The 22,038-nt window shown below is 41.4% G+C and overlaps 1 protein-coding gene across 3 annotated transcripts in view; it reads left to right on the top strand.

Annotated features, from left to right (window-relative positions):
- The window catches only part of sh2d3ca (SH2 domain containing 3Ca), a 42,089-nt gene that overhangs the window by 17,137 nt on the left and 2,914 nt on the right, over positions 1 to 22,038 (top strand). For all 3 annotated transcript variants that reach the window (XM_028417199.1, XM_028417200.1, XM_028417198.1), the window contains 10 exons: positions 15,677 to 15,805; positions 17,687 to 17,836; positions 18,335 to 18,612; positions 19,391 to 19,518; positions 19,597 to 19,969; positions 20,608 to 20,737; positions 20,877 to 20,992; positions 21,356 to 21,527; positions 21,609 to 21,720; positions 21,796 to 22,008. In XM_028417199.1, the coding sequence (XP_028273000.1) occupies positions 15,677 to 15,805; positions 17,687 to 17,836; positions 18,335 to 18,612; positions 19,391 to 19,518; positions 19,597 to 19,969; positions 20,608 to 20,737; positions 20,877 to 20,992; positions 21,356 to 21,527; positions 21,609 to 21,720; positions 21,796 to 22,008 (1,801 nt within the window). The remainder of the gene's footprint in view (positions 1 to 15,676; positions 15,806 to 17,686; positions 17,837 to 18,334; positions 18,613 to 19,390; positions 19,519 to 19,596; positions 19,970 to 20,607; positions 20,738 to 20,876; positions 20,993 to 21,355; positions 21,528 to 21,608; positions 21,721 to 21,795; positions 22,009 to 22,038) is intronic.

The following is a 22,038-nucleotide window of genomic DNA, read 5'->3' as shown; positions in this document are numbered from 1 at the left end:
TCATTCTTCTTCAGCGCTTCATTCCTCTGATACACTGTGCTCTGGCTCTTTTCAAAGCTTCATTTTGGCTTAGGAGGTCAGAGAACTGCAGTTAAGTGGTTCTTCTGCAGCAGGTCTGTAAAATTTAGAGACAGGAGTTTTCATTTCTAAAGGGATAAACTGTGGATTAACAGATCCGTTGACATGTGCTTCTTTGTGTGTCTTATCAAATTATGTTCATTTGTCCTCAAGGTTAATTGTTCACATTAAAAGCTCAAAGGCATTTAGTTTAATAAATACTGCAATATAAATAAGTCTAACTGGCAGTATGTGTAAGGATAGCAGAGTCTGTCTTCAGGCACTCCGTGGTTCAGCAAACCGAAACGCATAATATGTTCACTGTTCAAACAAGTGAAAATGGCAAAAAAAACACACGAAATGGTCTCTTCATATCATGACGTTTAGCTGCAGGCCAGGATCACTGAGCTTTCCAGTTCAGTGTCTCGTGTAATCGTCTGCTCTCCGCTGACATGATAGAGAAAAGCTTTAAAATGGAGTAACATAAAGAGTACTGCAAATGCTCCTGTGAATTTAATTGCAGTCTCGCCTCTTTAAACAGAGGCTGGTGGAGGAGAGATTATTATAAAAAAATACCTGCCTGCAGGTTAGATTAAAATGGCCTTCTACTCAGTATTATAATGATTTTCTATACAGTATGATTTAGGATGTAAGATAATAACTCTGGTTAACATTTACATTGAGCATTAAGTACCTTACCTTGCTTTGAATTTGTTAAATATAAGAGCTATGATTCAAGTAACAGCAAACGTTGCAAACTAACTGCTAACGTTAAAGGCTGAATGGAGGAATGTGTTTTTTCCCATTAGCTCGGTTTAAGTATTACTTTGTTTTGCATTGCCACTTTGTTCTGTGTTGACCAAGAGTAAAGATTACCCTGTTCTCTCCTTATTCTCCACTACATTCATTCACAACTCTTATATTAAAATGAATCGTGAAAACTTTCAGAACTGACACAGAGTGCTGAACGTTTTGTGAGTGTGAATCAATCCTCTGAAGTCTCTCCACCACTCTGTCGCTGAAGAAATCACACATGCCTGTAAACACACACACACACACACGATGCTCACATATGCTGGGAAAGACACAGCTGAGAGGGAGTGTGGCATAGTGAAGGGATTTGGTGCAGGAGGATGGCGATTGTTTGCTGTCTTCATCTTTGACCTCTACTGACCTCGGCGAACGCAGAGGCTATGGATCGCAGGCGGCTGGGGCTTTAAAGGCTCAGCTCTCCCAAATGAAACAAATAGCCGTTGTGCTCTCATGCTTTTAATGCCTATTGTTTGATACAAAAAGTCAGGGCCTCTGGTTTGAAATGATAGATAAAGAGTGCAATCTGGAAGATAGCACCTCCTCAGACACAGAGGTAGGGAACTAATAACCACAGCAGTGTTCATTTATATGATGGTGTGGTCTTATTTCTGCATTTTAAATGAATAATTTAAGAGATCACAACTTTTACAGACCATGATTATATTGTTGGAAATGTTTCTAAAACATTCTTCCCGTCTAAAGTTTTATATTGAAAACTATTTATTCAGGCTGAAGTGCGTCCTCTCAGGGACACTTTTTTTCTCTCTTCATGTCAGTGTTGCCTTTTACTCTAATTTCTAATCAGTCCCACTGGGGAAAGAGTGTTTGATTTACGGAAGGCCATGGACCTCTGTGGGGTTTTTAATGCATCGTTTTTCTTTATGAAAAGACCCGGGGCTGTTAAAGCCTCTCTGGGTGATTTGCAGAGAGCAGCTGAGAATGGCAATGAACAAACTCTCTGTTTGTCTCGCTTTCCTCTGCACACACACACACACACACACACACACACACACACACACACACACACACACACACACACACACACACACACACACACACACACACACACACACACACACACACACACACACACACACACACACACACACTTGTGTACATGCCTAAACATAGATGCATGGATGTATAGATTAGAAGCAGAAATCTTGTTTTTTGGATAGTTTTGCTGAAATCATTTTAATCTCATATTTGAATTTGTCGTTTTCAATCAGATTAATTCAATAAAAACATTCAGCAGCATTACCGCAGAAGTGAAAGACAGAGATGGAGAAGCTCCCGCAGATCTACTGCTCATGGTACTGATAACATTTTAGTTATTAATGACACATTGCGGGTGTTAATGTGAAGAAGATACAGATACTGATTATAGCTTAAACTGATTTTAATTGACAGATATTTGAAAGCTTTGTTGAACATAATTAATTGTAATTAGATTAGATCAGATAACATTCTTGCCAATAAAAGAGAATTCAGGCACCCTGCACACAGAGATCATGTGCTGGAACACATAAAACGCATGCATGCAGCTAGTAACTGGTTTGTAGTTAAAGTGATTACCCGTAGTAGACACAGATGAAGATGGTGTTGATAGAGCTGGTATATTTCCTATATTCAATACTTGAGCAGGAGTCTAGATATAAGAGGGTGATGGGAAGGGTATGGAACATCCTCCAGTGAGGCAATTATTTTCTGTATCAGAACATCTAGACCTGTGTTGTCACACTTGGTTAAGTGGCTTTTACTGTTGACTTATTTCTTGCGTGCCTGTTGGATCAGCTCACATTGACTGCATTTAAAATTCAGGATTGGATTGCATTTTTGTGAGTTCTTGGCTAGTCTGTGAGTGACATCATACTCTAAAAAGGAGTATTAGGGTAAGCAGTGGAAGGTGTGGGTGGTGAAAGTCGGAGGGTACAGAGTAAAGAGAGAAAGAGACCGGAGAATGAATCTGCAGCGTGTTGTAACAGGCTAATTTCTCACAAGCATCTCTTAGAGGATGTGTCTAGTGTCTCTCGTGGGAGTGTTTATGCTCACACCTTCACACACATTGAAAGTGAATCCTGTTATTTTCTGTTTCTGGAAAGCTGTTGCAAAGGCAAGACTGCACTCAAAAGGTACGCACGTGCAGGGATCAATGAAAAGTGGTGTGGGAGTGTGTAGCGAAGTGAGAGTCCCAGCTATAGCAGTAAAAGCTCCATCTGCATCACCATGACAACAGCCCGGTAACAACAGGGAGACAACACCCATCTCAGCCCTCCCAGCCCCCATCGGCCATGTGTGTGTGCACGCTTCATTACATGCATATTTGATGGTGTACACTGTTTTGAAATTCCCGTGTGTGTGTGTGTGTGTGTCAGAGAGAGTGTCCATTAGGGAGCACCCCAGCAGGTAATGTCTGTGTCTCAGAATGATGGACATAGCCCTAATAGCTCTGCCTGTATGCCTCAGTGGGGAGTGGTCACACTCACACACACACAAAAACACACACCCGCATACACACTTCATTGCTGCCTCTGTATGAATGGAACTGATACCTCAGCAGCGCTCCCCTACTGTCTCCCTCAGCCAGCCAATTGCACAGCTCACTGCTCAACCTCCAGGAAGAGATGACATCATTGCTGGCCAATGGCATCGCAGCTTTAGGGCGTGCTTCTTTGTGATGGTCTGCATGGCCAGGGGTGACAAGGAAGAGTGTGTGCGTGTGCTTTTAATAGGGAGATAAAACTGTTTGATATGCAGCTGCAGTCCACCTGTGGGATCAAACATTTCCATTACATCATGTCAGTCACCGCTGTTTCTGTGCTTCCTTCCCTCTCTCACTTATTTCTGCCTTTATAACTTATACCCTTTCCCTCTATTTATTTCCTCTCTTCTGTAATAATTTTATTTATTTTTTTATATTTCCTGCCTTTCATTTTGTTTGTTCCTAAGCTCTTGCCCCTTTTTTCATGTCGGTCCACCTCTGATGAGTCTTTGACTACATCATCATCATCTCTGCATGTTTGTGCATCAAGTTACAGGGCCTGTCGATAGGTCGATGTTTGTACTGTGACTTGGCAAAATTTATGTGTGTGTGTACACTGACACAGCAGGGAGTAGGATGTCACCTGACAAAGCTCCAGATGAGCACATTTCTGATACAGGTCAGGCTAAAGTAAATGTTTTGTAGCATTATTTGGGTCTGTTTATTCAAGAGAAGCAACAGAAGGGTGATGGAATTACACACAAATGTTTTTTATAACGCCTATAGTAGTTTGATCTTATAGAATTTCATCAAATGCCGATACTTGCTACCTTCGTCTTGAAAGGAATTAATGGCACATTTACACAAACATAACAATATATGAACACTATAAAAATGTCCATCATATAAAATCCAGACTTTCACATTGCTTCACAAGCACAGACCTGATAAAGGTGAAGTGTTTGCAGTGTATTTGACTTGGAGCACATTTGAGACAGTGTGTCACATCACCTTACTGTGAGAAAGGTGTAGGTCCACCACCAACAGTAGATGCAGAGAGTGTCCCTATTTCAGGTCACTGAATCCAATGTGAGTGTTGTTTAAAACATAAAATTCAGCTTAATACCTTAATAATTAGAAAATAATTGAAAAAAAAAACATTAAAAGCTGTTGTTGTGTCCATGTTTCTTGGCTGTGTTTCAACTTGCAGAGCTGATTAATCCTCTGCAGTCAGTCATTGATTAATTAATTAGATGCTGTGTCACCATATGTGTGTGTGTCTCCATGGTAATGAGGCTGCAGCTTTGGCTGTTGTTTACATAAAAAACAAACATATATTAAAAGTCTGTCTACGTCAATGATCCCTCAGCCTTCAGAAAAAATGAGGTTTATAGCATATAGGTGTGTTTGTCCTCCCTGTGTGGCATTAAATTAAAAATTGGCTAGCTAATCCTAAAGTTTCCATTTGTGGGGGCGGGTTGCAAATGCATTGACCCCAATGCAGAAATGATAGATTTATCTTAAACAGCTCGCTAGTATATCATCATTATTGTGAGAATTTAGTGTATTAATATTAACCAGCCAAGGCTGTCCCTATTCACCAACCCCCATCTCTCATTTTTGCCTCTCTGCAGCCTGTCCTTCAGCTGCTGCTTCCTCTCTTTCTGTCCCTTTCCTGTTTAACTGCTTTGGAGAAATGCATTGTGGGTTGGTGGTTTTCCCTTCACACCTGCCACTGTCAAGATAGATGGTGCTAGTATGGATGGTAATAGCACTGGCTTGCGGTTAAATGGCAGAGAAATAAGAAATAGATGTGTGTGTGAGAGAGAGAGAGACGTAGGGTTTTCGTGGGCAATATATACTTAATTTCACGCATGTGTGTCTGCACCTACACAAATAAATTTGTGTGGTCATTTCGTGTGTGTGTTAACAGGGGAGTATTACTATTGATGAGTCCCGAGACCTACATCCATCAGTGTGATGACCTTTTACCCCAAAAGCCAGCAAATTACCCATTAATGGTAGAACCCATGAAGCAAGCATGACAGTGAGTGGCAGCAGCCACAGGGGAAATAGTGGTTTAGTGGTTGAGTAGTGTCTTTTTTGAGCCAAAAAAAGAGAGCTTAAGCTGCACAAAGTTGTGTTTTACTGTGACCTGATTCTGGTCACCACACCGTAATTAGCGTATTTGTCATAATGAGGTTGTTTTTAGAACACACGATTGTCCCAACCCACTCCCCCACCAATCACAAGCTCCAGGCTGCCAAAATTAAAGGTTAGGTTTAGATTTCCAGCAGAGTGAATAAACTGCCCTGAGCATCTTTCAGTTGTCCCAGCTGGTCCCGGTTGTCATAGACACTAACAGCTCCTGCTTCAATTAAAGACAAATAGACTATATTATAATTAAATAGTGGTAAAGGGACACTGTGGGTTGAGCTTAAGAATATTAGGACTTGATCTATGAAAATAAATAAATACATAAATCAGCAAGAAAGCAGATTTTCTATGAGTGGCAGTAAAGACAGTAGGCAAAAAGCTCAGGCAAAAAGCAAATTAAACGAGATATTTAGAAATGTCGGCGTTATGTTCTTTTTTTATTCTTTCTTTGTTTTGCTGATGGAACAAGGTGGTGCCTCTGCTGTTGTATGACATCAACACAGCTGTACACAAACAGCAACACACACACAGACAGCGTGGTTGAGTGCATCAGTGGGGGAAAGTGCATGGAGACTAGAATGATATGTGGCTGAGAGGTTGGAGCTGGAGGAGGAGGAGGAGGAGGAGGGATAGAGCCAGAGAGGAATAGAGTGACTATGAAAATAGAAGGAAATAGAAGGAAATGGATAAAGGAGAATCTTCAGTCCAAGAGAAAAGTAATGGAGGAGGATAAAGACAAAATGTAATGATTGAGTTGGCAGGATAATAAAGTTTATATTAAGAGGGAAAGATGGAGTGGATGCTTGGCAGAAAAAGGAAATGAGATAACTGACCTCACTCAGGTTATTTTCTAAACTCCATCCTCCCCAACTCCTCGTGGTTAACAGAAATGCCACAGAAAAAGGTGCACTATAAAAGTAAAAAACAAGACAAGTTCAGAAAAGCATTAACGTGTAAGCACCGAGAATGGCATGTCAGGAGAAAAGCGAGGATGCACAGAGGAAGGCTGCGGTCTTTGCCTAAAGCATGGTAGATGGAGAAAGTGAAACCTGATGAGAAGTACTGGAAAAGGAAGCAGCGGAGTAAAAGAAAGCTGCGTGATGAGTCAGACGTGTGTGTACATTTGAGACGTCTATAAATTGCACAGGGGGCACAGAAAAGCAGGGGGAAATGCAGTGATTGAACTGAAAATCCTCCATTCTCTGTGATTAGTATGAGCTTTGTCCAGCCAGGAAAAAGGACTGGGTTGGCTCAGCTGTGCCAGCTGGGTTAATAAACATCTTGAGGTTTATTTTGAGTATGAAATTTAAAGTCTTGTTCTTGCAGAAATGCAATCTGGGAACCCACTGGCTATCGTTTTTGATGTAGGCAGCAGGACCAGTATGTTGTTTGCTACCATCTTGAAATGAGAGATGGTGGTTGTAATTGAGAAACAATGTCTGTGACCAAACCTTTTACATGCAGATGCAGTGGTTTAAAACCACCAGGCTGGCTAGAGAGCAGAGTGTTCTATCTCTTTTTCACTCCATACTGACTGCTTTCAATCTAAACATGCTCAAAGGTGACTGGTTAATACTACTCCCAACAAGAAACCAGTTGTCTTTCACTACACTCTCTGCACGCACCTGTAACCACAACTGGCAGTGATGTCACATTGTACAGACACACTAAACCACTGTTTGTGCCATCATCAATACTCTGACCAACTTGCAGTTCCCTTATATCAAACAGGCTCCCTGCTAGAAAGAAAACTGCACAACGGAAAATGAGCCATTAGGTCATTCAGTAGATCACATTACACAATTATTTAAAACCAAACCCCTGACTCTGTGTTGGTGTAATGGTGTCTGTGTAAGTTCCTGTGTGAGGTGACGGTACAGTAAACAACACTGGAGTGTTGGAAACATGACTAATAAATGTTGTACTTGTCCCAGATCCCCCTCAGCCATGTTGGCAGAAGCACAGGTCACCGCATACTGTAATGTGTGTAACTTTAAAGCATTAGTCATCGTACTGTAAAAGAACAGCAAAAAGCAGCACGACTGAGCGGGTCGTTGAAGTGTTTGTGTACTCCACGATAAATGATTTTTTTTTTTTACTCTTTGTTGTGGTTTTATGAACAGATTGTAATTCATTTGGACAGAGTTCAGATTTTAAGTTGTTGGCAGTAAAGTGCGTCTAAATGGTTTTGTTGCATTTTTATCTTAATATGCTGTTATAGCTTATCTTTAGTCTTTAAATGAAATCAGAATCCGGATTTGTCTGGTCACTCAACCCATCACTTCCCCACAGGGACAACTGATGACTCAAATATTTTATGAATAGTTCACACACAATCACACATACAATGACATACCATGAAAACTGCTCCCAACCAGCCACGTTTTACTCTTCAGTACACCCCACTGCACATGATAGAGCAAAGCACACATGGGGCACATTAACCTCTCCCTGTCACACCCACACACACACACACACACACACACACACACACACACTTTTCCTCAGGGAAACACCAGCTGGGGCATGCAGAGTATGGAGTTACCATGGCAACAGCATCTATAGGTGTGGCATTGCTGTGTGAGTGTGAATATATGTGGTTTCTTTGGTTTTTCTGTTGACACTACATAATAATACTGATTTGTGGACACATAACCATTATTTTTATTACAGATAACATACAGATAAGAGTCATCTGTTAATACTATACTCTGTCTTTTTCTGTGAAATTAAGTTAGTAGACAGCAGAAGGCTAGTGTTGCAGTGGTTATTTTTATAAGCAGTTATTTTTCTAACTAAAGTTAAATTTGTTGTAGAAGAACAAGAGATATCAAATGTTTCTCTTTTAGTGTTTCTACTTGAAACATTAACGATAATCAGCATATAAATTCATACATTAGATCTTTAGTGCGTAACAGAAGACTGAATCCCTCAGTCATCTCTGTCTCTCCTAATCTGTTTAATAGAAATGCTGTAAATTGTATTAAAGTGTTAAGAAATTTGTAGGTGTGTCTAATTGCAGCTGCATTGCTGTGTCATTAGCAGAAGCATTAAACTAATCTGTATTAGTTTCAACCAAGCTGTCGGATTTCATCCAGAGAAACATCCAATTAAATCTGTGTAATCTTTAATCAGGATCTGCATCGCTCTCTGAGTGACATCAACGCTGTGTTCCATAATAACTAAACATGTAACCTGTATCTTTAACAAAGTGGAACCCTGTCATCTCCACCTCGGGTATCTGTGTGCATCCCTTTCAGCTGTGTATCCTGTTTGTGTACCTGCTATTTTTGTGTTTGCTGTGTGTCTTTATTGGTGGAGTAAAAAAGGGGGGTTGTGTCTGATGTTTTTTGGGAAATGGGTGTTTACTACCATCACTGTGTGTAAGGGTGTGTGTATGTGTGTGTGTGTGTGTGAGAGAGAGAAAGAGTGTAGCCTATAGGCCCGTTTAGCAAAGAAACCACGCTTAACAGCCAAACATCATTAAAATCTCTCTGGCTCTTCTGTGTGTTTGTGTGTGTTGTGCATAGTTCTGTCTGTGATGTTAGCTTTCTTCTTTCTGTTTTCCCTCTCATCAACTCAGACAACCCACATAAATGAGCCCAAACAGGTACAGTTCAATTCACCAGTGTGTCAGCATGGTGGATGCATGCATAATGATAATGATAATAATACACACAGTCAAAGAGAGGACATGCAGCCCTTTAGGCAGCTGATTGTCAGCATATATCTTTTGCCACAATGACAGGCGCGCACACACACACATACACACACACGTTTCAGCTTCCATAATGGTCTACTCATCAAAGTGCTGATAGATGTTGTTGGCCAGGTTGATTAAAGACAGAAAGAGAGAAATGGAAGAAGGAAGTGCTTTTAGTAGGTCTTTGAGGCGGAAACAAAAGGCAGGAAAAGAAATGAATGGCAGACATTAAAATATGAATGGCAGAGTCAGTCAAGGACACAGGGAGAATCTACTTGTCAAGCTATGAAAGGATACTTCATACAACTTGCTTTTTTTCACAGCTGTGGTCATTCACATCAAGTGACAGCTCAGAGCAAGTGTTCAATAGAAACATCACAAATGGTCGGCCATGTTTTCCACACTTCTCCTACCATACTTTAAGGATCAACTACTCAGGTCGGCCTGGTTTGACCTAATGTGCTTAGATGTACTACAAGCTGCGGCTCACACAGTGCCGTCATGCAAAATGTGATTTCAACAGACATTTTGAGTGCATTCATTTTCCAGGTCCAGAGTTCAGCTGAGTGGAGAGAGCAGTTGATAAAAATATTGATATGTCAAAGTCTGCTGCAGTTGTCACAGCAATTAAGCTTTATGAGCAGAAGAGAGTGAACTGAGGGCTTAATTTCCCCCAGGGTTGGTTGTGTCAGACTTCATAGAGACTACAGATCTTTACTCTGACTGTGCTTACTACTCCATAATGTAATTTATCACGTATACTCACAATAATATACACTATACCTTCATTCATGATTTAGCTGGAGTCACAGTCTCTTAATGCCTATAAAAGCCTCTTCAGATTGAGTTAACAGACAGTATGGGCTAGCGAGAGTTAAAGGGATAACCTGAGAAGTCCTGGGAAAGAAAAGAAGGAGAGCAGCAGAAAGAGGGATTGTAGTTTTGAGAGAGTGGAGCTATGCAAGGTGGGGTGGGGTGGGGGTGCTCTGCTTCCTGTAGTCTCAGTGGGAATGTAGCTGTGTGTCATATCCTGTCCTCCAGCTGTCATTCAGTACAGGGGGTCTCTGCTTTGACACCATACTGACTGACAGCTCACAGCCACCCTCTGTATGTGTATAAATATATATATTTCTGATATACTGTGTATCAGCATCCAGCTCCCCCGAGGGGTGAATACCCTCTGTGTGTGTGTTTGTGTGTGTGTGTGTGTGTGTGAGAGAGAGAGAGAGAGAGAGAGAGAGAGTGTGTACATGTAGGAGACACTCATTCCTAATGACAGCAGAAGGTCACTGTTATTACTCTCATGTTTTCTCTCTGTCTCCACACCAGCCGTCCCTCTCTCCGTCTGGCTCTGATGCTATCTGATCATATGAAACATCAGCACTGTTATTTTTGTCTTTGAGTATCTCCCAATTGTGTTTTTTCAGGATATGTGACTGTGAGGTTCTTGCTTAACCATAAGTTTGATTCTCAGCCAGCTGGTTTTAGCATGACAGGTTATTGCACTAACATCTCATTTGAAGCTTTCAACTTTCCTTTAAATATCCATTTGGAGTTTGGAGGTGCGTGCCAGCTGATTACTCAGTCTCGACAAAGCACTGTAACTTTGAGCAATGCCCTTTTAGCATTTTGTATTAAACGAGGCAAATATTCTTAATGAGTAGTCATTTAAAAAACTAAGGGGCAGTTCTGTGAAATGTGGGATTTTAATTGGGCTTTTCAAATTCTAGTTAAATAAAAGTTACATGTTATGAATATTCATGAAGGGTGTATTTATGTCATGATTTGGAGAGAGGTTGGCACGTTGCAATTTTTTAATTGGTTTGGCTTTGTCGTATCATTATCTCCACAATCTGTTAAGATTCAGAGCATCACCCACAGCTTACCACATGTTGTCGACAACTTCAGCTCTTTGCAGAGCTTTAGCCTTCTGTTCAAGTAAAGTTCAGCTTTGCATATGGCAAATTCAAGGCTTTTACCTTTGTCGGTTGTTTTTGGGGATTGGGGGTTCATCTGTTTTCATTCTGTGTGAATTCACAGGATTATTTGCTCATCAGTGTGTACTACACTTTTCTCACCTTTGAACCCGTTATCTTCAACTAGAGACAATTATCTCAGTATATGTATTCGAGGACAGAATATGTGGGTTAATCACCATTTACATCTGCGGTCTAGTTAAAAGTGAAAGCTAGCTCTAAGCTAGGTTTTCTGGTGGCTTTGTGCAATTGTGGACTGCAGCCACCTCAAGATGTTCTGTGGTGTAAACATTTGTTTAGACTGCTACACAGTGTGCTGTAAATCTGTGTGCCAGCTTTCTGTATTGCATTGTATTGCAAATATAGTTGAATTAACTTTGATTTATAGCCTTCATCTCATCTTACTAAGAAAAAAATAATGGAAGTCTAATGTTACTGGCACTTCTCTGTAATGCTCAGATCATTTTACATGTGACTTAAACAGTACTACACCCATGAGAGCCTGTGAGAATATGACAGTAGAAATCAGGCCGGAGGGCACAGAGGGATTACTGCAGCCTGGAGAGGGGTGATACTGTCCACGTACATGCATATATACCCCTATCACAAGAATATACCAGTGTGTGTGTGTGTGTGTAATAGGAGATAGGAGGATTCAAGGGTCTTTATGGGGAGAGGAGGGGGAGGAGAGAGCAGGGGAGGGGAGGGGGGCACAGGGAGCAGATCAAGGGATCTAGCAGAGTTCTTTAGGAATTGGACCCCTGACCTCAAGTGTGTGTGTGTGTGTGTGTGTGTGTGTGTGTGTGTGTGTGTGTGTGTGTGTGTGTGTGTGTGTGTGTGTGTGTGTGTGTGTGTGTGTGTGTGTGTGTGTGTGTGTGTATGCGCTGCACAGAAGGTGGGATCCTGCCCCCACCCCACCCCCCCTCCAGTTGCCCAAACCCCCCACCTCTACCACAACTCAGGGTGTTACCATGACAACAGGGTTAGAGGCTAGCCCACTAGCTGGAAAAGAAAGGTGCATTCTGACATGAGCTCAAATCCAAGTGCTGCAGTGTGTTTTGAATGCTTTCAGCCCTTTTGTTGGTGCCCTTTTATTAGTGGAATGTGTGCCTAGGTTTTTCTTCTCTTTTTCCCCACTTTGCATCCATGCTGTTAAATGTGTGAGACTTTTCTTTTATTCTTCCCTGCAGGTTTTTATACTTGTCAGCAATTATTTTTCATTTCATTTTTCACTGATACTTTTAAGTTGTGGATTTTTACTTTTATTGTTTCAAGGTTTTTTCAAGGTACTTAGCAAGAGTTAGAAAACAACATCATGCTGATTTTTGCCAGAGACAACACTCCACCCTGCTGCGGTGTGAATAGTAAATACCTGTGGCATTGTGTTTTTGATCAAACCCACATATCCATGCACAAAGGTGACATTGTTTCACTTCATTTTTTTTAACTTAGCCTTGTAAAAGTGATTACTTGCATTTTCTGTATGGGTAAACTGCAGAGAATGTAAACTGGACTGGACAAGTGAACAAAAATAACCAAATCAGTATGGAATAGACCAAACCACAGAACCAGGGTAACAAACATGCGACATGCTAAAAAGGGTGTGTGTGCATAATATATGTATAAATATGTGCATATATTTAGAAAGTCTCCCTATTATCATTCCTTTCATTTTTTTCTTTTTTTCTTATTGATGTTGAATGATACTGGTGTCAGTTTGGATCGGGGGGGGGGGGGGGGGGGGGGGTGATGTCAATGGAACGAAACTGTCTAATTGGCCTGCTGTGAGGAGAGCAGGCGCAAGAGTGTGTTGGTGTAAATTAGGTGAGGGATCACACTGCGTTGTTATCTATATCTCATTTTCACACATGTAATGTAAACCCCTCTGTTTCTTGACTCAGTATGCACCCCGGCATTATTATGAATGTCTTTACCCTGTCTGTGCACGACTTTTTTTAACCTGGTGTTGATTTAAACTCAGCAATAGTGCCAACTATTGAAGAACACACACATATCCACACATGCCTAGAGATTCATGGATGAATGCACACACACACACACCAATCACTTTTCCCTCTCTTCACCCCCATGGGGAAGCAAAGTCCTGCATCAGCTGCTAAATTGCCTAAACTCTCTCATCCACTAATGGGCTACCTGTCTTCCTGCATGTCTGCCTTTCTGTAATGAGTTTCTATTGTCTGTCTGCTTCTGTGCCTTCCAGAATGTCTGATGTCTTGTCTTTATGTCTGTCTGCTGCCTGTTCCTGCAGCTTGTCGGTATCTGTTCACTGTCTGTCTCTCTGCCTGTTGGCTCGTAATTCAACTGGTTTCTGTGTTTTGGTCTGACACATCATCCTGCGTTGTTTGTATGTTGTTTTGATAAATCCATGTCCTTCAGATAACAACAGAAAATTACTATTGCTCTACATTTGTTTGCCTTTCATTTGCTTTCATGCCACTGCTTTGATATATGGAAAAATAAATGTTGCAAAAGTGGTAAATAATTGAGCTAACATAGATTTATGGGCACTGAAACAAGACTCATAATATAATATTGGTCTTGTCAGTGTGTCCCATTGTACTTATTCCCTTTGTGTCTTCCTCTTTTTTAATCAAGTAATATATTTTTCCTAAATGAAATGTTCTCCTCTTTATTCTCATTCTCTCTGAGGTCATGTATCTCTTGATCTCTGCCCCCCTCTCACTGGAGCAAAAGTGTGTCTGTCATTGACGCACACATACATTAAGCTGAAATTACTTTTAGAAAAAGGGCACTCACATGGTATACGCAGCATAAACAGCCACCAAACATTAACATGTGTTAAAATAAATAATACACTAGGTTAGAATACAAACAAGTAGATTTTGTGTTCATCCTCAAGTTACTCTCTCTGTCCATTTTCTCTTTGCCAGCATGATCCCTTTGATGTCACCCTATCCCATGAACCATATCATAAATAGAGCCCTGTTGACATTTCAATTTGCCTCATAACCCCACACATATAAACACACACACACTCACACACAAAGTTTATTGTTGAGCATGAGTTCATTCGCAGGCCTCTCCTGGGTTTCCTTGGAGACAAGGAAAAGCAATAACTGCACACTTGACCCCTCTGCTCTTTTATTGGCCTCTTCTCCCCTTCTCTCTCTCTCTCACACACACACACACACACACACACACTTAAACACCTCAAATCTAATCTGAGAGAGTGAAGCCTCCATGGCAATATTCCTCCATCTTCCCCTGAGGATTGGAGAAGAGAGGCAGGAAAGATGGGGAGAGGAGCGAGGACTGGAGGAAGTTAATAATTTCATCCTGCAGTGACCTGGAGACGATAAGATCGAATGTTCAGATCTTGTAGTCACACACTCAGGCAGGAGGGGGGAAACATGCCTTCCCGACCCTCTCTCTGTGTCTGTCACACAGAAGAGTCAGCAGAACTAATCTGAAACTTTCTGATTGTGGGGAATGAACAGAGGAGAGTGGAGCTGTGGGCAAGAGGGAAAAAAAGTAGACGAAAAACATCGACCCCAAAAGAAATGAGAGGGAGACTGATTGAGGGAAAATATTCGGAGGAACGACAAGCCGGCCTTAGCGACAAGGCTGTTTACTGTTTATTTTGGTCTCCAGTCTCATTTCTCTTCATATTGGCAGAGTCGGGATGAGTTCCTTCCTTTCACTGTTTATTCCTGTGTGGATTTCTCTGTTTGGTGCATATTTGTGTAATAGTGTGTTTGTGTTGGCCTGGATGTTTGTGTGTGTGTGTGTGTGTGTGCATCTTTGTTTTTAATCATCTTGTGTTGTGCGTCTGAACTCAATCTTTCCACTGTCATCAGTTGATATGGGGTCTTCACATAACATTTGTGTCCCAGTATGGGAGTTCCTATTTTCCTTTCCTGTCTAAGCAAACAGTACCTGAGCAGAGGACATAAACACAAACTTCAGCAGTGACGGGCAAGTTTGTGAACATTAGGTGTCAGTCACGTGTTACTTTGAAGTGTGAAATATGTCCTTATGTGTGTGTGTGTCTGGCATATTACAAGCCACCTAGGTGGCCACACTGACTGGGTCTCCCTCGTACATAACAATAAGAGCCCACTCATGATGATTTCTTCCTCTCAGTAATCAGGTCAGGGTCGATCGGATTGTTTCTGGTGTGTGTGTGTTTGTGAAGAAGGCAGCACACAGTGATGCTTCCCTGCAGTGTTGCCTTCTGTAACACAGGTGTGTGTGTCTGCTTTTGTAAAGCACACTCACATTACTATACTTACAGAATTCATTTTAAATGGATTTTTATAGATATATTTAACTCAAATATCAGCGTATATAACTCTCAATCTCTATGGGATTTATCTGAATAAATAAGTTATAGATTGTTTTGTCCATTTCCAAACAAACACACTGTTCAGCTACCTGTGATGAATTCCTTGCACAAATTAACCCCATGCTGATGTCTTGTTTTCTTCTCTTGTTTGTCTCAAACAGTTCTCCAAGGAGAAGTACCTGCTGGAGTCTCCTCCTGAGAAACTTCGCAAGGAACTGGAGGAGGAGCTGAAACTGAGCCCTGCTGACATCAGGAGCCATGGCTGGTACCATGGACACATACCCAGAGAGGTAGGAACACTGTAGTATGTGTGTGCAGTAAGTACCGTACATGGTGCTAGAAATACATCTTGAATTTATGTTTGAAAACAGATTACTTGGTGTAAGGCAGCAGCAGAGATGTAGCTTAAAATCATTTGTCACTAATCCGCATGATAGCTGTTTTTAAGAATTGTGAAGCCACCCGCTAAGAAATGAATAAAAAAAAATGTATTTGTGTATTCATAATAATACAAAACTGTGACATGAAGTATATATATATATATATATATATATATATATATATATATATATATATATATATATATATATATATATCTATATATATATATATATTTATACTTATACTTCATGTCACAGTCTCTCAGTCATTATGTCGGTGACATAAATTATGAATACACAAATAAACAATGTCTAAGAATTGATATATTGGTGCTTTGCTTTGTATTTCAACCCCCCACAATTCATCATACATATTAAAAAGACAGAATTCAATTAGAGATATGTACAAATATAATAGTATTTCTGTGTGGGTTGACGTGGTTGTCAACCAGTAGTATTAGTTGAGCGATTACTTGGCCAAAGTGTCTGGCTTTGAAAGCACAGTTTAAATGCTTTATACACAGAATGACGCTGATTAATGAATACCATCATCTGTCAGAGCTCAGTAGAAATTGCTTTAGCATTCAGAAGGAGGGGAAACTCTGCCAAACAGACAGCTGTGTGTGTTGCTGATGTACGCAATTGAATTTCACAGCTGGTGACCGAGGCGCAGATACACACACACGCTGCATGCACATGTGGAGGGTACTTGTTCATAGACACACAGCCTCTGTCTTCTTCTTGATCAACCTCTGTCTCTGTTTTACACACACATAAACACAGACACAGATTCAAATCAGCCATCTGTGAGTTTTTCCTCTTCACATTTACATAAAATATTCATTTATTCATGGATTTGCCCCAGTGTAAACTTGGGGAAATCCCTGGACCCCTGGTTACCAAAACAATAGTTAGTGACTAGATGTTAAGGGAGCATACTGTACCTTATATTTCCTAAATTCTCCTTTATTCATCCTTTTATTGCGTTGTGCTTTTTGTTTTGTCATGAGTGCATGGACATTAATGGTTCCCTTAAGTCATAATATTTTACATATTTATACTTCCCGTGAAAATTAAACATGTATACATTCTTTAATGCAGAGATTAAAAATTAATTCTTGACAAAAGGTGAGATCCCGTGCTTGTCTTATAACGTATATACTGCCTCCTGCTGGTTGGCGATGTTCTTCACCTTGGCTTGTGGTGCATTGCATATTTCATGCTCTGTTTCCCATGTTAAATCGATTTAAAATAAAAGTAAAATCACTTTCTTTGCAGGTAGTTTTGAGGAGAATGCTCGGTTTGAGATATTTCTCTTTTACTACATGGCTACCAGATCAATATTTGTGATCTCTTTTCACAGAAATCAGTGCAGTGTTTGTTTGGTATAGCCAAGATGTACTGTCGGAAACTCCTCAACTAACTGTGTGACAAGGGACATTGCTTGTTTTGTCAATAAATTAAAAATAAGTTTCTTTTTCTTTTTTTTATTTTTTTTACTACTCTTCAGTTCATTTCTGTTCATCATTGCCAATTCAAATTGTTTATAGCAGAGACAGTTTGGCAGCCAGAGAGATGCGCTGTGTTTGTTCTGCAACACAAACTGTCCTGAGGCATTGTTGTAAATAATCACGATTCTCTAAATTCAATTATTCAACAGTCAAATTGTCAGAAACAAAATGTGAACATGCAGGCTGTAGCTCAGTGAGCCGTGTTGGCTTCCAGCTCTTTAGACTTCAATGTCTTCTTTTCTAAATTACAACACCGTACATTTGTTTTTTTTCTGCACAGGTGTCAGAGACTCTGGTTTTACGTAATGGAGATTTCCTGGTGCGTGACTCTCTGACTAGTGTGGGTGACTATGTTCTGACCTGTCGATGGGATAATGAGGTGCTGCACTTCAAGATCAGTAAGGTCCTGGTCAAGTCCAATGAGACCAAGGTAGGTATTAATATTCTATACAGATACAGTGGCAGAAGGGGGCAGTAGATAATATTTATTGCTATACTGTTTGGTAGTTCATTTAGTGGCAGAACATCAAAAAGATGAGCCACCACCAGTGTTAAACTCACTTGTTAGTTCCCGCGGTGTTCAAGCAGAAACATTAATGATGGCCGTGTTTCATTCAAAAGTCTCAGCTTTTCCAGTGAGTCAGCATGCACAAAACCAGTGATGGCTTTAAATACTTGCTTGGATTGCAGCCATTGTGCACCAAATGAATAGTGAGCAACATCCACTGCCTTCTGACTTGTACTGAACATGCCAGCTTGATTGTTATTCTAAAGACATCGTGCTTTTGACCTCTTTTAAGCAGTTCTTCACTGCAATTTTGAGTGTACTATACACACTTTTGTGGCCACAAACATTCACTCTCCTGTGTGTACATCCAGCTGTAAAAAAAAGATGTTATATTGAGCTCTGTTGTATCTTCATCCTCAGGTCCAGTACATGTTGGAATCTGACAGTTTTGACTCAGTTCAAGAACTTGTACGGTTTTATGTGGGCCAACGCAAACCAGTCTCTCAATCCAGTGCTGTCCACATCTACTGTCCGGTGAGTAGGACTCTCCCGCTGCGTTACCTGGAGGCCACCTTCGCCCTCTCCAACAGCAAGCAAGGCTCTGCCTACTCACCATCCAGTCAGAGAGGAGCATACATCAAGAGGAGGAGCGTCACTATGACTGATGGGCTGACCACTGAAAAGATGATATCCCACAGGTGAGCCAGGAGAACAATGAGTTTTTGTCTGCATAGCAGAGCAGACAGTATTACAATCCTAACGTTCTTTTTTTGCAGTCTTCATTGTATTTTGCATTGTTTCATTGTCGCCTTATGTCATACACATGATTAGCGACTCAGACAGTCCCAGTCCCGTTGAGACTCCAGTGGCACCACCAGAACCAGAGCCGGAGCCTGTGCCCAACTGCAGGTTGTGTGTGTGTCTGTGTGTGACACTTGTGTTGTTGTGCAGCACCGGACTAGTGCACTTTCCTCCCACATTGCTGCGACCCAACCCCTCTCACTTCACAGACACCTCTAGCACCTCTCCAAGTAATGAGCATCAGGTCCTCAGAGTGTAGTTGGAAAATGACTTGTTCACTTATCCACTTCAGGATCACTCAAGTTTTAAATATGTCAAGGCTGTTTGAAACTTGAAATTGAATCTACGAAGGAGAAGCAGACAAGTATGTACAGTGAAAATGCATTTTAGCAACGCTGGGAGTAAGAAATAAATGAGAACATGATATGTCTCCCAAACATATTCGGGTATCAATGTTGTAAATATCTAAGAATATTGAATTTTGTTTCATAGAGAAAAAAGTGTACTGTATGCTGCACATTGTTCTGCTCCTCCTTCATTCACAAAGATAAAATCTCTCACCCTGAAGTAATAATGATTTACCTCCTTCACCAGACCTTTCCTGTCATCTGGAACTGATATGTGTGACTAAAGATTTGTAGATTTTTGACATCCTACATTTTTTTTTATTTGCAGCCCGTCAACAATCCACCATCATAAAGACGCGATGCGGAACTGTGCGATGAGCATGGACCAGATTCAGGAGTATCGCTGCCCCTTGTCACCTGTTGGGGAAACCCCACTGTCTCCAGCATATAGTGCTAGTAAGTGCAGAGACACACACACACAGTGAGACACATAAATAAATACAACTCTTACAGATTTTCTGTCTCGCTTTTCAGTCACTAGGCAGAGAACCCACTCAGGTGGGCGGGTTCTGGCTGTCGTCCCTCCCTCCCCAGTGATGCGCCGGTCCAGCGACCCTCAACTCAGCCCCTCATCCAGTAATGACCCACCAGAGTATCCCGCAAATACCTCTCATTCAGCACACTCCTCGCCTGCCCATCATCCCAGCTTTCAATCGCGTTCCTCAGAAACAGCAGGAAGCTACTGTGACCTCAGACCTTGTCCTTCAGGGCCCCCCAAACCTCCAGCTAAGAGCTATGTAGAGCGATTGAGAGTGGAGGAAGGGAGGGAGCAGGGGGCAAGAGAGGAAGGAGAGGGGATGTTCAGCGCCCCACAGGTGGAGACTGCTTCCTCATTCAAGCCATCCAGGTAAGAGTTTTTGCATTCCTTCCACTGAGTGGAAAAATACAGGTCAGCAAAACCTGCGCCACCTGGTTGGTCATAGGCAGAAGAGCAGGTAAAGCTTTGACAGTCACTGCAGCAAGCAAAGAAAACCTGAGTAAAGTTCTGATAATCCTGTGGGAGCCCGAGGCAAGACTGTGTGCTGCGGTTAGACACGCAGCAGTTACTGTGTTTTATTGGACTTCCAGCTACGGGAGGACACAGCAGATGAGGCTTGTAAAAGGAAATGGTTAGATACACGGCAGAGTTGGCAGCAGGCTGCACCTTTGGACATCTGAGGGTCCTCTGTGAAATTCTGGTGCAAGGAGGATTACTGCTAAATCGCTGTGGGCACTCCTGGGGAAATTGGCAAGTAAGGCAGAAAAGATCCTAATGTTAGAGCCAATCACTGGCACATTTCATCCCATATTAACAGAGGATGTCGCAGCAGCACAGGGTATTTCAGCAGATGAAATTGAACTGTTCGGAAGAATTTGTGAATTTAGAACAGTGAACAGCTTGTCCACCAGAGACCAGCAGTATTATTGTTTCAATAAGCTTAAACATTTCACCACAGTCGTGATGGTGGGCTGATTTTCTAATGTGGCTTATCTGCTGTTGCACAGGTACGAGTCATGCCTTATGCCAGCAGAGAATAAGCCTCTGGAAATGTCAGTGTTGAAGAGAGTCAAAGAGCTGCTGGCTGAGGTGGATGCAAGGACCGCAGCTAAACACATCACCATGGTGGACTGCATGGTAAATGCACACAAACACATAGAAAGGCAACAAATAGACAGTCACACAATGCTTATTAGCATGATCACAAACTTTAAATAACAAAGATGTAAGCACAATAATACACATGCTAATCATTCTTTTCTTTGCTATTGGCCAGGTTGCTAGAATAATAGGTGTAACCTCAGAAATGCAAAGGATGATGGGAGTTTCCTCAGGTCTGGAGTTACTGACACTACCACATGGACACCAGTTGAGACTTGACCTACTGGAGAGGTACAAATATTTAATTCTCTTCTTCCATCTTTTGTGTTTTTATTCACAACCGTTGAATCTCATCATTTTCTTTTTCATAGTAGAAAAAAAATACTCAAAACTAGCCTGAAAGCTGTGAGGCATCAAACTGTACATTGCTTTGTGTGTCATCCTCTGCTTTGCTGAAGTTCGGAAGTAAACTTTTTGTAAAAATTATTTAGCAGAGTACTCTAAATAAAACATATTTCACCAACTTCTAAAGGCTCCATCAGATTACATCACCACAGTCTAACACAATGTGAATTCTGAGAATTATTAGGCTTTGACTCAGCAGCCTGTGCGTTCATAGCAAATACACTCCTTTTTACGTCCTTTTTATGTCAGGTTCTACACCATGTCCATCATGATGGCAGTGGACCTTCTTGGCTGTACAGGAAGCACAGAGGAGAGGGCGGCCCTGCTTCATAAAACCATCCAATTAGCAGCAGAGTTAAAAAGTAATCTGGGCAACATGTTTGGTTTTGCCGCTGTGATGAGGGCTCTGGAGCTGCCACAGGTAAGAGAGATCCCATCATTAGGGGTTCTTTCATAGTTTAAAGTCAAAAGTTTCATAAATGTTTATATGTTTTTGTTTTAGATTTCCCGCCTGGAGCAGACATGGGTAACTCTACGCCAGAGACACACAGAGGGAGCTATTCTATACGAAAAGAAACTCAAACCTTTCATGAAGAATATGAATGATGGCAGAGGTGATCCTAATGTTTGTCATAAAAAATGTGCTGTGATTTTACAACTCTGAGCTAAAACCTCTCCTTTGCTTCCAGAATCCAGCGCTCTGTCCAACACCTCCTTCCCTCACATCATTCCTGTTCTATCCTTACTGGAGCGTGGTGTGGCCCTTGGAGAGGCGCTGGAGCCCTGGGAGAGCACAGAGGTGGGAGTGGGAGTGGATGTGGTCATGTACCACCTAGAGGCAGCTCGTACTATTGCACATCATGGCGAAATCTACAGGACCAACACAGAGACCAAATTACAAGGTAAGAGTGTCACCACTGAGGAGCCAAAGT

Source organism: Parambassis ranga, chromosome 12 (genome assembly GCF_900634625.1).
Source record: "Parambassis ranga chromosome 12, fParRan2.1, whole genome shotgun sequence".
NCBI lineage: Eukaryota > Metazoa > Chordata > Actinopteri > Ambassidae > Parambassis > Parambassis ranga.
The sequence above is the reverse complement of the archived record's forward strand: the minus strand, read 5'-3'. Positions and strand labels throughout refer to the sequence as shown.